The sequence below is a fragment of the Myxine glutinosa genome, chromosome 14 (genome assembly GCF_964187855.1).
Source record: "Myxine glutinosa chromosome 14, kmMyxGlut1.1, whole genome shotgun sequence".
In the NCBI taxonomy this organism is placed as follows: domain Eukaryota; kingdom Metazoa; phylum Chordata; class Myxini; order Myxiniformes; family Myxinidae; genus Myxine; species Myxine glutinosa.
The window spans coordinates 54,772,686-54,789,833 of NC_136274.1; the positions used below are offsets into that span (position 1 = coordinate 54,772,686).

A 17,148-nucleotide genomic window follows, 5' to 3' on the forward strand; every position below is an offset into this window, starting at 1 on the left:
ATATGTAGAAGAAGGATGATAGGTCTATAAGAGAAAACAAATATTTGTAGTGTTTGAGTGGTCTAATGAACAACATTAAGGATAGGTACTACAGACAAAAGGTTCATAAAGATGAGGGTGGGAGAAATAGAGGTGTTTATGATTTTTGAAAAAGACAAGGGGGTAAATGACATTAGATAGGGATTTCCCATGTTAAACGGAGGTGTCCCAGAAGCAACATTATTACACTACTGAGGTAGTCACAACTGAAAAGCTTCTTGATTTTGAGATCAAAGGTCAAAGGTCATCTTAATGTCAAATTTCTAAAATCGACATTTTTCATCCAATTGTTGTGAAAATTGAACAGCATTTGCATATTGAATCACTGAATTGGGAAATCAACAATTTCTGAGGTCAAAGGTCAACTCAAGGTCAAACTTCTAAAACATCAATTTTCATCTGAAAAAAATCAGAAACTTTCATCCTATTAACTTGAAAATTAAACAGCAATTGCAGAGTGCATCACTGAATTAGGAAGCCAACTATTTTTGAAGTCAAAAGGTCAAAGGTCAACTCAAGGTCAAACTTCTAAAACATCAAATTTCATCTGAAAAAATCAGAAACTTTCATCCTATTAACTTGAAAATTAAACAGCAATTGCAGAGTGCATCACTGAATTAGGAAGCCAACTATTTTTGAAGTCAAAAGGTCAAAAGTCAACTCAAGATCAAACTTCTAAAACATCAATTTTAATCTGAAAAAAATCAGAAACTTTCATCCTATTAACTTGAAAATTAAACAGCAATTGCAGAGTGCATCACTGAATTAGGAAGCCAACTATTTTTGAAGTCAAAAGGTCAAAGGTCAACTCAAGGTCAAACTTCTAAAACATCAATTTTCATCTGAAAAAATCAGAAACTTTCATCCTATTAACTTGAAAATTAAACAGCAATTGCAGAGTGCATTACTGAATTAGGAAGCCAACTATTTTTGAAGTCAAAAGGTCAAAGGTCAACTCAAGGTCAAACTTCTAAAACATCAATTTTCATCTGAAAAAAATCAGAAACTTTCATCCTATTAACTTGAAAATTAAACAGCAATTGCAGAGTGCATCACTGAATTAGGAAGCCAACTATTTTTGAAGTCGAAAGTTCAAAGGTCAACTGAAGGTCAAACTTCTAAAATCAATTTTCATCTGAAAAAATCAGAAACTTTCATCCTATTAACTTGAAAATTAAACAGCAATTGCAGAGTGCATCACTGAGTTAGGAAGCCAACTATTTTTGAAGTCAAAAGGTCAAAGGTCAACTCAAGATCAAACTTCTAAAACATCAATTTTCATCTGAAAAAATCAGAAACTTTCATCCTATTAACTTGAAAATTAAACAGCAATTGCAGAGTGCATTACTGAATTAGGAAGCCAACTATTTTTGAAGTCAAAAGGTCAAAGGTCAACTCAAGGTCAAACTTCTAAAACATCAATTTTCATCTGAAAAAATCAGAAACTTTCATCCTATTAACTTGAAAATTAAACAGCAATTGCAGAGTGCATCACTGAATTAGGAAGCCAACTATTTTTGAAGTCGAAAGTTCAAAGGTCAACTGAAGGTCAAACTTCTAAAATCAATTTTCATCTGAAAAAATCAGAAACTTTCATCCTATTAACTTGAAAATTAAACAGCAATTGCAGAGTGCATCACTGAGTTAGGAAGCCAACTATTTTTGAAGTCAAATGGTCAAAGGTCAACTCAAGGTCAAACTTCTAAACCATCAAATTTCATCTGAAAATCTTAAGTTTTCATCTGATTAACCTGAAAATTAAAGAGCAATTGCATAGTGCATCACTGAATTGTGAAACCAACTATTTTAATGTCAAACAGTCAACTCAAGGTGAAACTTCCAAAATCATAAATTTTCTTCCGACTGACCAACAAGGGGAGATGCAGAAAATAGGGCAAAATGGAGAAGATTGTCATGGGGACCGCAAGGCTAACCCCCGCTCTAGCAGGGAAAATGGCCTTAAAATGCATGTTGTTGTTGTTTGTTGACTGATTTCTCCCGATTTTTCTTCCGATTTTCTTCCGATTTCTCCTTCTCATTGATTGAGAGTGGGATACAAGCTATCTTAATGAAATGGACAATTTGATGTTGCCTTGGCATTTTTTTTGATGGGTGGGGGGGGGGGGGGGAGTGATTTCGCAAGTATCATGCTCTGCAGGACGTCTTTCTTGTTTGTTGTTTTTCTGTCTGTGAGCAGGATATCCTAAAAACTTGTGGACGGATTCGGCCAAAATTTGGTTGACAGTTTTGGTGTGCGATAATGACGAAATGATTAGATTTTGGTAAAGACCCGGATCTGGATCCGGATACTAGAAAATTTAGTGATTCTTCAATATTGAGTAATAGTACCAAAAACGATATATAGCATGATATCTCAAAAAGTTGTGGACAGAATCAGACGAAACTTGGTGAAGAGTTTTGGTGATTGACAAAGAAAAATTGATTCATTTTTTGGTGAAGATCCGAATGCAGATCCGGATACGAGACTTTAAAACAAATTTAAAGTGATTCTCTCAATCTGCCATTGAGAGATGGGCCCAAAAACGATATATTGCACGATATTTCAAAAAGTTGTGGATGGGTGATAACAAAACTAGGTGGATGAGTTGGTTAGATGACAAGAACAGCCCAATTCGATTTTCGTTCAAGTCCGATTCAGATCTGACCTATCAGTGGGATACAAAATGTAAACTGTTCAGTTTGGCGGAGGCATGCGCTTTACCAAGTGCCGTTCTAGTTCCATTCTGTAACATCAGTTGTATTCAATGAGGTACGTACATTGTCTTTCCGATAAGGGGCCATTTATTCATTATGGTCAATTATTTTTAACTCTACCCCCAACCTCATGCCCCACACGTGCACTTTCCCCTCACTCCCATCACTCCAAGATTCTCTTGCAAACTTTTACCTTGTCCCCCGAATCTTCCCACACTTCCCTACCCACCCTTCTCTCACTTATCATCCTTTTCTCTCTTCCATCTCTCAATTTTAAATTCCCAGTGAACCCCCACGCCACCCTCCCACTATGCAACCTTCTTCCATAATAAACACATGACCATTAGGATTTATTCCATTGCACCAAAATCTGTTCAAAACCTCTCGGTAGCCGTTACACAGTCCATCCATCGCAGGTACGTGCTAAGTATAACAATCTGCCATCCTTTGTCTCCAATTGGCAGTTTCAAATACGTGCAGTCTGGTTTCTGGCTCTCTGCATTGAACTTCCTTAATTGTGTCCTTAACTTGCATTTCCATAACCATAGATAGGAAGAAAATCTGTTTTGTGCTTCCGTTGTTGTCCGTGCGGCTTTCACATCACACGTTGTGCCGTCCCTTCCAGAGCACCCCATTGTTGTAGACAGCAGGCCATTTGGAATCCGGTCAAATTAATAAGGTGGATACAGATCAACAGTGCCTCCTACTCTACGGTGCTCCTCTACTGCCCAAATTGCGATATGGACTGGACAGGTGCATGAAGCACAATATCGTTGAGTTTTTGTATTTACCAGCATACTTCTTAAGTGACTCTTTTGCCAATGATTGCAGTGTGTACTGCACACAAAACACGTTCAGTGGCCTGCAAACTGTACTCAAATGGTTATTTTATTCAAAATGGTCATATTGTAAAGATTTCGAAGCACAGCTGAAATATTTGATGTACTATGCTATGCTTTGTTAGCCAAGCTAACAGAATAACAGTTAACAGAATAAAGGAAGACAAAATAAAAAGAATTCTCAACAATCCGAATTATATCCAAAATGTATTGTCAAATTAGTGACGTGCCCAGATAAACTCTCAATGTTGAATTGGACAATTTACTATTAAGCTGTAACTGATATAAACTTTCGCTTATGGTGGCAGTCACATGCATTAAATGCCAGGGTGGACCTTGGTGACCTCAGATAATCCATAAAAGATGGGACCCACCCCAAAGGCCACCCATCTGCAGATATGTTGATAGGCCAGTGGATGTTTTGGGTTTATCGGCTTTAATATACAGTGGCCTGCAAAAGTATTCACCCTCCGACAAATAATGCCACATTTAGATGAATTACGAATCATATAGAAACAATTTTTCGAAATGAACTTTTTAATTCATAACTGTATATATGAAAATAGCATTGTTATGGTGATGGAGGTTACATGTCAGGAATAAACTGCAAAAAACATGTACAAGTCAAAATTCACTGGTTGCAAAAGTATTCAGCCCCTTAGGTCAGTACTTGGAGGAAACACCTTTTACAGCAATGGCTGCTACGAGTCTTCTGGGTTGGTATCTACCAGCTTCACACAGTGAGATGGTGAAATCATTGTCCATTCTTCACATGGAATTGCTCTAGTTCTGTCAAGTTTGATGGGGATCGTCAATGGATTACAATCTTCAAGTCTCGCCATAAATGTTCAATTGAATTATCGTCAGGACTTTATGACTGGGCCACTCAATAACATTTATTTTCTTCTTATTCAGCCACCAGTGTGGCTTTAGCTTTGTGCTTTGGATTATTGTCCTGCTGAAATGTGAATCTCTGACCCAGTTTCAGATTTATTGCTGCCTCGAGCAGGTTTTCATCAACGTTTCTCCTGTACTTTGCAGTGTCCATTGTCCCTTCTATCCTGACAAGCTTGCCAGTCCCTGCTGAAGAAAAGCAGCCCCATAATATGATGCTGCCACCACCATGCTTGTTAGGCATGCACCAGGCATAACACTTTGACTTCAGACCAAAAAGGTCAATTTTTGTCTCATCTGACCACAAAACCTTTCTCCACATACCTGCAGTATCAGTAAGATGCTTTTTTGCAAACTCCATATGAGCTTTTAGATGCGTCTTTTTCAGTAATGATTTATTTCTTGCCATCTGTTCATGGAGGTCAGGCTTTGTGAAGGAAACAAGATATTGTTTATTGATGAACATTGACCCCCATCTTGGACATAGGCCCTTGCAGATCTTTCAAAGTCATTGTTGGATTTGCTGTGACATCCCGAACGAGTTTCCTGCTTGCCCGGCTGCTGTGTTTGGTTGGGCAACCTGATGTAGGTAGAGTCTTGATGGTATGATGCGTCTTCCAATTCTTAATGATGGATTTCACCGCACTCAAAGAGATAATTAGTGACCTTGATGTGTTCTTATAACCCTCTCCTGAATGGTGCTTCTCCACCACTTTACGTCTGACTTATTTGGAAAGCTCCTTGGTCTGCATGTTTCCCTTGTTGGTTGATTACGTGAGTTGCACCTTAAAAACTCCTTAGATAAGCAGGTGAGCTTAATTTTTAAATTGGACTACTGATTACATACAGGTGGAAACCTATTAAACTTATTTTGTAACCTTTAAAACAAATAATGTTCTCCTAAAGTGATTTCGGATCAATTAGGCAAAAGGTTTGAATACCTGTGTAACTGAGAATCATCTGATTTTCTCTGTTAATCTAACTTGTTCACATTTTATCTGCAACTTTTAGCTTTATCACTTTGAAGTAGTTTGTGAAGACTCAAACTAAGTTTAATTTGAAAGATTTAAAATATTAAGTTTGATTTGAAAGCCTCATGAAATAAGCTCAGGTGGCAACAAAATGTGAAAACTTTGGAGGGAGGTGAATACTTTTGCAGGCCACTGTATGCTTTAGTCAGATGTATATGTCAAAGAGTGCCTTTTAGTAACCAATGTCTCCATTTTTTCCCTTTCTTACTGTATGAACCAATAACCACCAAACCATGTGACGTACACCAAATATTTATGCTAACTTACGATCTACTTTATTTACCAAGTCTACCACCAACTAATAATCGTCCTTTGTACTTAAAAAAAAAATCTAAGAAGAATAATAATAAGAAAAAAAACCCGACATAACTTCTTATTATTATTATTTCTTCGTATCTTCTTCTTCGTATTTTCGCCATGCTTTGTCAATAAATGCATTGTTCGTCTGACATGATCTCATCGTGTCCAATCAGAGTGGGCTTTGCTTCGCCCAAGCAGCCAATCAATGTCTCAGCACAACTGGCATTGTGACCCCATGACGAAACACAAAGAGGAAGAGCAGCAGGTGAGTTATCACTGGCCCCCAGAACAAATTCCAATTTCCTGCCTGAATGTGCAGGGGCACATTGCATCAGCGGTCCAGCCGTGTCTCAGCAATGATGTCACAAACGAGCTGATTGACGTTCAGCATTTAAAAGGTCAAGAGTACAGGCAATTCCCATAGGTTGGCATCCATGGGGAGGAGGAAATTCCTCCTTAGGAAATGCCCTACTGAGTGTGCTTAGAAAGGTGGCGGCATTGTTGTGACGTCACTGCTTCCCAGAGTACCCTGGGCAGTGACAGCACTTCCCCCAAGCTCAGTGGCTGTTTGTCTCGTCTAACAGTCTTGTGTTGTGTCGTGTATGTTTGTGTGTGTGTGTACATGCGCGTGTGCATGCATGTGTGTGTAACAACTCCACTAGAAGCAAAATATCATGTATAAAACTAAATAAATAAATAAATAATAACATTTTTTTAAATATCCCCCATTCTTCAATCCTTCACAAACAGAAACAACAACTGACAATGTGAGGAGTCAAGTGTCTTTGCACTAGATGGTGTGGTATTATTACAATGCACGATTACAGGGTGTCCAATCTATGTGTTGGAATGGATTATCAAATGTAGGCATTCAACGGATCATGTTGCTTTTTGACTAAAATCCTCTCCAATGACTGGGCCACCAAAAATGTGTCGAGGACACTTTATTGGAGGTAGTCTAGTTGGGCCAAGTTGTGTTAAGGATACCAAGTTGAAATCCCAGAGGTTTTTGGTCCAAAGCCGGCTGAAGGCGGCGGCGTGAAAGATTTAGATCCAACATTTCTGGAAACCAATCTCTTCTCGGGGGGGAATTACCCTTGTTGCCAATCAGATTGTCGGTAAACACCCAGCTGCTGCCTTGTGAATCACCTTCAAAAAGTCAATGTGCGTGCCTCGCCTGGTCTGTTACATGTGTGATGTCAGTCCACACATGGTATGAAAAAAACATGGCTGCTTTTACGGGATGGGGGAGAGGGAATTTAATTTTCTTTTCAAAATTCATAAAACCAAAATCAATGCATCACAGTGAACAAAGGCAGCGATTGGCTGATCATTCAAACTCATATCCTAGTTTGGGAGGCTTGTGAGCCATGCGGAGAGACCTTTCTGACCTTCAGGGTCTTTGGAGAAATGTGGCAGCAGAGCACCTCCTTTGGATGATGTTCTGGACTTGACGGACACGATTCCTAAAGAATCAGCATCACGGAGAGGAGGGAAGGAGGAAAGTGGGGGCAGTGAAAGGTAAAAATGGAAAAGGCTCAAGGTGCAGAATCACCCGCTTAGCAAGTGGTGCAATTAACCGACAGCTTGTTTTCTCACATATGTCAGGAGGTGAGTTTGCAATTGGACACCACCACTTGTGGATGTGAATTATGGCCAGCAGGAAAGGTGATGCGATACGAGAAGGGATAATACTACATTACCACTTGCATTTCTCCACAATGGAGAACTTAACAGAGTCGAGAGTATGCCTTTGCTTTGCCACAATTTCAGCCTCATGACCAGATAGTCTTTTCTTTTCTTTTTTCCATGATTTCTCCGACACAATCAGTAATTCAAACAGTCCATGTGAAAATGCTATCGAGATATCAGATCACATCATGAACCTTCCTCCATACAGAGTGTTGGTGTTGCTGCTGGAGCAGTTTCGATGTCCAGGTTTACAATCCTGGACAGGTTGCTACTGCGGCACAGGATCACAGGAATGAGTGATTTGTTCAAGGTGCCGGCCATAACTCGCCTACTCTTCGCGAAGGACACCGTATGATCTTTAGTGGCATACAAGGACACTGTACGATCACCCACCAAATAATGTCGGCAGACAGAATGCCCAATTTAACGTCCATGTGAGGGGCGGCACACAATTGGATGAAACAACTTGCCTGTGAAACACTGGGATTTATAGCCGGGTCAGGATTCAAACCCAAGCTGGGTCGAAGCTTCATAGCTTAGAAGGGAGCGTACGTACCTCTACGGTCTACGCCATCATATCTACATATTACTGCACACACATATATATATATGTATGTATATATATATATATATATATATATATATATATATATATATATATATATATATATATGTACATATATATATATATATATATATATATATATATATATATATATATATATATATATATATATATATATATATATATATATACATATATATGCAAATAATCCATAGTAAGTTCTCCAACGTCTGCTTGTTTTTTTGTTTTTTTTTGTATACAAGATCGAGGCTCGTGTAAGAGCTAACATCAATCACAAAACAAAAAAAACGGACACACAAAACATACAATAAAGGGAGCGGGAGACAAAATGGGGGGCGAGAGGGAAGCACACAAGTACAACAGAGAGAACAGGGACATCGGAAGATCTGTGGGAGGGAGAGGGCTTGGGGGGAGGAGGCATGGGAAGGCTGGGGGGGAGGGGAGGGGGGGGGGGGAGTGAGAAAGGTATAAAACGCATGGACACTGCTAGAACATCCAGGAAAGAAAGAAGTCGGTATTTCCAAAAAGGTGGATCTGGGGTGAATTAACGGGGGTAGAAAAGATCAAGGTTTTGGATGGGGGAAGATGTGGATGGTGGTGAACAGCTGTTTTAAAGACCTGGAGGGGTGGGATTGAAGAGAGTGTGGGAGTTTGTTCCAGAGGTGGGAGAAAAGAGGAATGAAAGAATGAAGGTGCATAAGAGAGTCTTGATTTTGGCAATTTCACCTGAAGAGGGTTGCTGGCAGATCTTGTGCGACCTGCAGGAATATTTGGAGGACAGAGCACAGATAGAGCTGGGGGAGCTAGGCCGGAGAGGAGTCGGTAGAAGACAGAAAGACCACCTACCTGCCTGCGGTGAGTGAGTGAAAGGCCCTCGGAGTTAGCTTCATCGCAGGAGATTCCAATGATTCTGAAAGCTTTGGTTTCACCAGCGTGAAGACGAGCTAGGTGTGAGGCAGGAGCACCGGCCCAGAGGGGAAAGCAGTATTCCATTGAGCTGCAGATGAAAGCCTTGTATGTGGTGAGGAGCTCAGGTGTGCAGAGGAAGGACTTCGCACGACGGAGGATGCCCAGTCGGCGACTGGCTTTGGAGGCCAACTTGGAAATGTGGTTTTCCCAGGAAATATCATGGCAGATAGTGAGACCCAAAAGCTTGAGTGACAGAACTTATTGGAGAGGGTTGTTGAGAAAGTAGATGGGAGGGTTGTCCAGTCGGTCTTTTCGGAGATTCGGTTTGTATCACATGATTCAACGTTTCGGACAGCAACACAGGGTTAACCATGCCTCCGATTGCCTTTGGCAAGAGCAAATTCCCTGAAAACCCACTCCCGAATATACCTGAAGTGGGTGTGTGGGCCTAATGAGCTGATCACAAAGTCGTGTTGTGAGAGCTCGTGACGTTTAGCCAATTCTAACTTCAGTCAATGACAAGCTTGTGTTATCAGTCCTTTGCATCTGTTGAGGAGGTGCATTTGATATACAGGTAGTGGACAAAAAATGGAAACAACTGGGTAAATAAGGAGACACCAAGCAATGGCTTCCACACAGGTGTGGCCAATGTGTTAAGGAAATAACATCCCAGCATGCTTAGGATCATGTATAAAAATGCTGCACCAGGCCTGGTTGCCTATAATTATGACTAGCATGGCTGCAAGAGGAGACCTCCCCAATACCCCCAACCACAGAGCACGTGTGGTCACCCAATGGTTTGATGAGCATGATACTGATGTACTCCATAAGTCATGGCTTCCTCAGTCACCAGATCTGAACCCAATCGTGCATTTATGGGATATTCTGGAATGATGCCCGAGACAGGTTTTCCACTTCCATCAAACAGGTGTGAGTGAGTTGATTGACTTGCTCGTGGAAGAATGGTGCCGCATCCCTCCTGCAGAATTCCAGACGCTGGTGGACTCTATGCCACAGCGCATACAGGAGTATTGGCCTAGCGTGGTGGCCCAACACCCTATTAAGTGACTTTACATTGCAGTTTCCATTTTTTGTCCACTTCCTGTATATGGGGAGGAGAATGTAATTAGAGAAATGGCAAACTAAAAAAGGATTGGGTGTGGAGGGAGTGGTGGAGTGCTAAAATATCACCGCCATTTTGCTTAATTAATATATAAATTTAATTTGTTCACAAAAATCTTATCCAATATGACATGTTTTAGGCGAATAATTTATGAGGCTTTACTTGAGCCAATAATCCATTTCTCAGACACAAAAGTACAAATCAGATCCCAAAGGCTGTTGTAGAGCGGGGAGAGTTATAATGTGGCAGAGGTAACCAATGAGGATTGAGGAGTCATATCCAATTTGGCGTTTGAAGACAAAGACATGATGCAAACTAACCCCAGCTATCAAGCCATCATGATCACACAAATAAAACAAGAAAAAGAGCAATCAGATTGCAAACCCTCGTCAGGATGTATTTTCAGTGGTTTTTAAGGCTTTTGTGTTAAAACAAATATGGCGGCCGAACCACGTGACCGATGACGTCATCATTTTTTCCCTCCACGAATTTATGCGTACATGATGCTCAACAAATTTCATCTTGATTGGATGAAGTTTTGTACTTGTCGAATTATGACGTCATAATGGAGGCACCTGTGACATCATCATTAACAAATTTTATTCCCCATGGAGAGTTCTTTACAATGAGCCATGTCTCAATTTTTTCTATTCAGCACTTTCTGAGATAAAGAGGTGCAAAGTTTTTTGGTTTTTCGAATATGGCAGCCGAACCACTTGACCTATCACGTCATAATTATAATTTTAAAATCTACCGGTAGAGTTGCACCGATGGTGAAAATTTCCTGTCGATTGGACCAACGGTTGCAGAGAAAATCATATTTATTCTGTGCGGACAAACAAACAAACAGACAAACGGACTCAAGTGCAATACCCTCTCCTCTGGCGAGGGTAATAATTTGATGATGTTTACAAGAGCATCCGACAGCAGGCAGGTTCTACCAAATAGTGTTGGCGATTAAAGAGAGACAGACCGTTGTAGTTGGTATTCAAGCAGGTAAAAGTAAACCTCTCTCTCCAAGTCCGTCCCGATAAGTTTGCCCGGACCAGTTGAGGGTTTATTCCCATCCAAAACAACTTGCTGGCAAAATTAAACCGAATTGCAGGTAGGTTTGGGCAACTGATGGTCTTCAAGCCCCTATTACACGTTGCTTTTAAATCAGGAAACACTTATTTAGAGATCTGCAATCCAGGTTGTGATTGGCTAATGAAACCCAATTGATTTATAAAGTAAATAAATAAATAAATAAATGGCATCGGTTATGAATCATGGAATTGAACACACATCGTTTGCTTGGGGTGATGGGTTAGCCGAGGGCAATGAGCGTGAGGTCAGACACACACCTTGCGGAACAAGATGAATGTACGTCCGACATCTGTTCCGCAATGTTTGTGCGTACTCGAAGGTTAAACACAATATATGACTGGTTAAAAAGGGTCTCCTTTTTCGCTTCCATTCTCCATCACCGAAGGTGGATGGAGGTTATGTTTTCACCCCCTGTCTGTCTGTTTGTCTGTTTGTGAACAAGATAACTCAAAAAGTTGTAGACGGATTTGGACGAAATTTTGTGGAGAGGTTGGGTATGTAACAAGGACAAATGTATTCGATTTTGGTGAAGATCTGAATATGGATCCGGATATGAGATTTATTTAATTTTTAAGTGATTCTTCACCATTGAAGGATCGGGCGAAAAGCGATAAATAACATGGTATTTCAAAAAGTTATGGACGAGTTATGACTAAACTTGGTGGATGAGTTGGTTCGGTGCCAAGAACAAGTGGATTCGATTTTGGTTCAGATGATACGGGGTTAAAACATCTGTAACTCCAACCCGATACGACGTGTTTTTGAGATCTGATTCATGGTTGTTGGGGGAAATGGTGGGTAAAGGAATCCACCAAAGGTTTGAAGTTCGATCTGGCCTTGAAATAAAGTGTTTGACACAAAGACAAAATGACAGCACCTGGGTGTGACGTGGTGTTTTCGGGTTTGTTTTGTGGGGCTCGAATCGCCGTGACTCACCAAGGGGGGCAGCGCTGTTGGAGAAGGTGTCCTGGCGGGTGAGGTGTTCAGATCACGAAGTTGTCGTGCGGAGTCTGAAAACCAAGAGAAGTGTTAGTTCGTGAACGGGAAATCTAGCGCCAACCACATTCCAAACTGCTGCACGGTGCCTGGGCCAACCTGAGAGTTACCTCATGCAAGGTACTACGATTTACCTGCGATTCATACACCTGTTTGAAAAGGTCACCGAATCATCACCTAATCGCCCCGTCTAGTAGCATTTGCTGGTGAACCTTGACAATCTCACAATGCCTTTCAAAATGAGTGGACCATTGTTTGCAGGTACCATGGCCAAACTTGTGTCCGAATCGAATGAACCGATACCAGAGCCAGGTATCCTGATCATTGAAACCTTCAAACGATGTTGAATCCCCGTCAAATTTGCATTTCATAGGATAGGATAGAAAATCATCAAACTACAACTACGACGAACCACTACTAGTACGACTACTACAAGTACTTGCTACTACTATTACTACTACTGCGACGACTACTACTATTATGACTACTATTAGTACTAATACTACGACTACGATGACTATCACTACTATGACTACTACCACTATGACTACTAGTACTACTACTAGCACTTACTATTACTACTACTAATACTGCAACTACTACCACTATTACTACTACTGCGACTACGACTACTATGACTATCACTACAATGACTACTACGACTATGACTACTAGTACTACTACTAGCACTTACTATTACTACTACTACAACTGCGACTACTACTACTATTATGACTACAATTAGTACTACTACTACGACTACTATGACTATCACTACTATGACTACTACCACTATGACTACTAGTACTACTACTAGCACTTACTATTACTACTACTACTACTACTACTGCGACTACTACTACTATTACTACTACTGCGACTATTACTTCGACTACTACTACTATGACTATCACTACTATGACTACTACCACTATGACTACTAGTACTACTACTAGCACTTACTATTACTACTACTACTACTGCGACTACTACGACTATTACTACTACTGCGACTATTACTGTGACTACTACTACTATGACTATCACTACTATGACTACTACCACTACGACTACTAGTACTACTACGAGTACTTACTACTATTACTACTACTGTGACTACTACTACTATGACTACTACTATTACTACTACTGTGACTACAACTACTATGACTACTACTATTACGACTACTACTATTACTATTACTACTACTGCGACTACTACTACTATGACTACTACTACTATTATGACTACTATTACTATTACTACAACTACTATAACGATCACTACTATGCCTACTACCACTAAGACTACTCGTACTACTACGAGTACTTACTACTACGATTACTACTACTGGTACTACTACTATGACTACTACCACTATGACTACTATTACTACTACGAGTACTTACTACTATTACTACTACCACTACGACTACTAGTACTACTACGAGTACTTACGACTACTATGACTACGATTACTACTAATACGACTACTATGACTATCACTACTATGACTACTACTACTACTACGACTACGATTACCACTACTACTACTACCACTACGAGTATTATTAACAAGCCGAAACCCGTGAAACATCCACGGAAGGGAGGATGTGGTGTGTATGGATAGAGTGTACCATTATGGATGGCATAGGGGATTTGCTTGTCCGAGTAAGAGTTAGGAAGAAAGATGAGAATGAAGAGTGCGTATATGAACAACGATCGCCGACACCGGCACAAATGCATGCTCTGGATTGTCCACTCAGTGGACGGCTTGCTTTCGACTTCGCCTGTCCAATCAGCGGACGGCTTGCTCCGCCTTCGCCCAGCAGACGCCAATACGATGGCGTCGTAAGATGGCGTCGTATCGGCAGTTAATCGGATGCTTTTGGGCCCCAACGTCGGCCAATTCAGATTTTTCGAATATGGCTGTACGTGATAAACAAAGAGCGCGGTTCGTAGATTGTAAATCCATTAGTGCCGTGGGCATCGGGTCACTGGGTGCGGTGTAAAAGGGATAACAAAGTCGAGTCCTTTGTTCGTCCGACACGACGCCCACCGGACACCGCTGCGGCCCCCGTACGATGGGCCCTTCCGCGTGCTGGAGACCGGGGCGAAGCACTTCACCCTGGACATCGGCGGTACTCCTGACCGCGTGTCCGTGGACCGCCTCAAACCGGACCACCTCGACGTGGACCACCCCCGCCAGTGGCTCAGCCCCCGCGTCGGGGCCACCCCCCGGCGGGCGGACCCCCGGCACCGCCCAACCCCGCCGGCACGCCGCCCCCCAGTCCCGCACCCATCCCAGGGGCAGCCGGTGGCATCCCGGCATCCCAGACGCCGCCAGCCGCCAGAGGGCGCTTCGGCCGGGTCATCCGTTTGCCCCGCAAACTGACCCTTCAGGTGCGCGGGAATTCTGGGGGGGCGCGTGTGGCGGACACGATGGCTCGCTGGTGTGATGACATCATTCCGCGCACCAGGAGGGTGTCGGCCACGCCCGAGGGGTAGGCGTGGCCTCGGGATATACACGGGGCTCACAGCCCCGAGCACCGCAGTTGGCCTGGGGATGATAGGCCGTGGTACGGTGCAGCTGGACACCGAGCCCCCGCGCGACCGCCCCCCAGAGCTCTGAGGTGAACTGGGGGTCGCGGTCAGACGAGATGTCCGAGGGGGCGCCGAACCGGGCAACCCAGGTGGCGATGAACGCCTGCGCGACGTCCGCCGCCGTCGTCGCCGCCAAAGGCACGGCCTCCGGCCACCGGGTGGTGCGGTCCACCATGGTGAGGATGTGGGTGAAACCCCGCGAGGGGGGCAGAGGTCCCACCAAGTCCACGTGAACGTGGTCGAACCGACGTTCGGGCACCGTAAACGGGGCCAACGGGGCCTGGGTGTGGCGGTGCACCTTCGCGCGCTGGCACGCGAGGCACGTCCTGGTCCAATCGCGGACGACCTTCCGGAGGCCATGCCAGACGAACTTGTCGGCGACCAGCCTCTGGGAGGCCTTCGTGCCCGGGTGGGACAGGCCGTGGATGGCGTCAAAAACCCGGCGCTGCCAGCCCGCGGGCATGATGGGGCGAGGCCGCCCGAGGGAGACGTCGCACAGGAGGGCCGTGCCCGCGCCGTCGAACGGCACCTCGGTGACGCGGCGGCCCGTGACGGCGGTCCGCAAGGCCTGGACGTCGGGGTCGGTGGTCTGGTCCGCCGCCATCCGGGCATAGTCGATGCCGAGGTGGACCGGGTGGGCGACAGACCAGGAAAGGCAATCCGCCACCGGGTTGTCCTTCCCCGCGACGTGCCGGATGTCCGTTGTGTACTCGGACACGGCCGAGAGGTGACGCTGCTGCCGGGCCGACCACGGCTCGGCGACCTTGGCCATCGCGAAGACCAGGGGCTTGTGGTCGACGAAGGCCGTGAACGAACGGCCCTCGAGCAGATGGCGAAAGTGCCTGACCGCCAGGTGAAGCCCGAGCAACTCGCGGTCGAAGGTACTGTACCGGCATTCGTGCGGGCGAAGCTGCCGGCTCAAAAACGCCAGCGGTTGCCAAGCTCCACGCACCCATTGCTCGTGCACCTCACCCACCGCGTAGTCCGACGCGTCGGTGGTGAGGGCGATCGGTGCATCGGGCGCCGGTGCGCGAGCATGGTGGCGTTAACCATGGCGAGCTTCGTGCCCGCGAACGCCGCGTCCATCTGCTCGGTCCAAACGACGTCACCTTTGCCCGGCTTCCCCCGGATGGCCTCGTGCAGGGGGCGCAGGAGCTGGGCGATGCGGGGCAGGAAACGGTGGTAAAAGTTCACCATGCCCAGGAACCCCTGGAGCCCCCTGATCGTGCGGGGGCATGGAAACCCCTTGACCGCCTCCACCTTTGCTGGTAAGGGGATGGCCCCGTGCCTGGTGACGCGGTGCCCCAAAAGGTCGATCTCGGCGACGCCGAACCGGCACTTGGTGGGGTTCACGATCAGGCCATGCTGGCCCAGGCGTACGAAGAGCGTGCGGAGATGGCAGAGGTGCTCTTCACGGGACGCGCTTGCGACGAGGATGTCGTCCAGGTAGACATAGACGAAATCCAGGTCGCGCAAGACGCTGTCCATCAGACGTTGGAACGCCTGAGCCGCATTCTTCAAACCGAAGGGCATCCGAAGGAACTCAAAGAGGCCGAATGGCGTAATGACGGCCGTCTTCGGGATGTCCTCCGGCCTGAAGGGGACCTGGTGGTAGCGGCGTATGAGGTCCACCTTAGAGAAGCAGGACATGTTCGCCAACCGGGCGGAAAAGTCTTGTAAGTGGGGGACCGGGTAACGGTCGGGGGTGGTGGCATCGTTGAGGCGGCGGTAGTCCCCACACGGCCGCCATCCCCCGCCAGGCTTCGGCACGATGTGTAGCGGCGACGCCCAAGCACTCTTGGAGCTCCGCACGATGCCCAGCCGCTCCAGCGTAGCGAACTCCGCTCTCGCCACCGCGAGCTTCGTCGGTTCGAGGCGGCGGGCCCGGGCGTAGACCGGCGGCCCGATGGTGGGTATGTGATGTTCTACACCGTGCTTTATGGCCACCGCCGAGAAGGTGGGCCGCATGAGGGCCGGGAAGCTTGCGAGGAGGCGGGTGAACTCGTCCGCTGCCGGGAGCGTACAAACCAACCTCGCCGGGATCGGACCGCTCAGCAAGCCGCTTGGCGAGCCACTGGGTGAGCCGCTCAGGGAGCTGCCCAACGAACTGCTCAACGTGCAAACCAGCGAGCTGAACGTTTCCGCCTGGACGAGGCGCCTGTTCTTAACATCCACCAACAGCCCATTTGCACATAGGAAATCCGCGCCGAGCAATGCTATGGGCACACGCTGGCGGTCACGAAAATCCATTGAAAGCGTTGCCCTCCGAACCGCAGGGAGAGGCAGCGCTTCCCGAACGTGCGTATGGGTGTTCCGTTGGCTGCAAGCAACGT

At 45.2% G+C, this 17,148-nt stretch overlaps 1 protein-coding gene across 1 annotated transcript in view; it reads right to left on the reverse strand.

Annotated features, from left to right (window-relative positions):
* LOC137439786 (actin remodeling regulator NHS) overlaps window positions 1–17,148 on the reverse strand; it is a 201,113-nt gene that overhangs the window by 53,360 nt on the left and 130,605 nt on the right. The window contains 2 exon segments of the mRNA XM_078767979.1: window positions 7,210–7,284; window positions 12,151–12,224. Coding sequence (XP_078624105.1) covers window positions 7,210–7,284; window positions 12,151–12,224 — 149 coding nt within the window.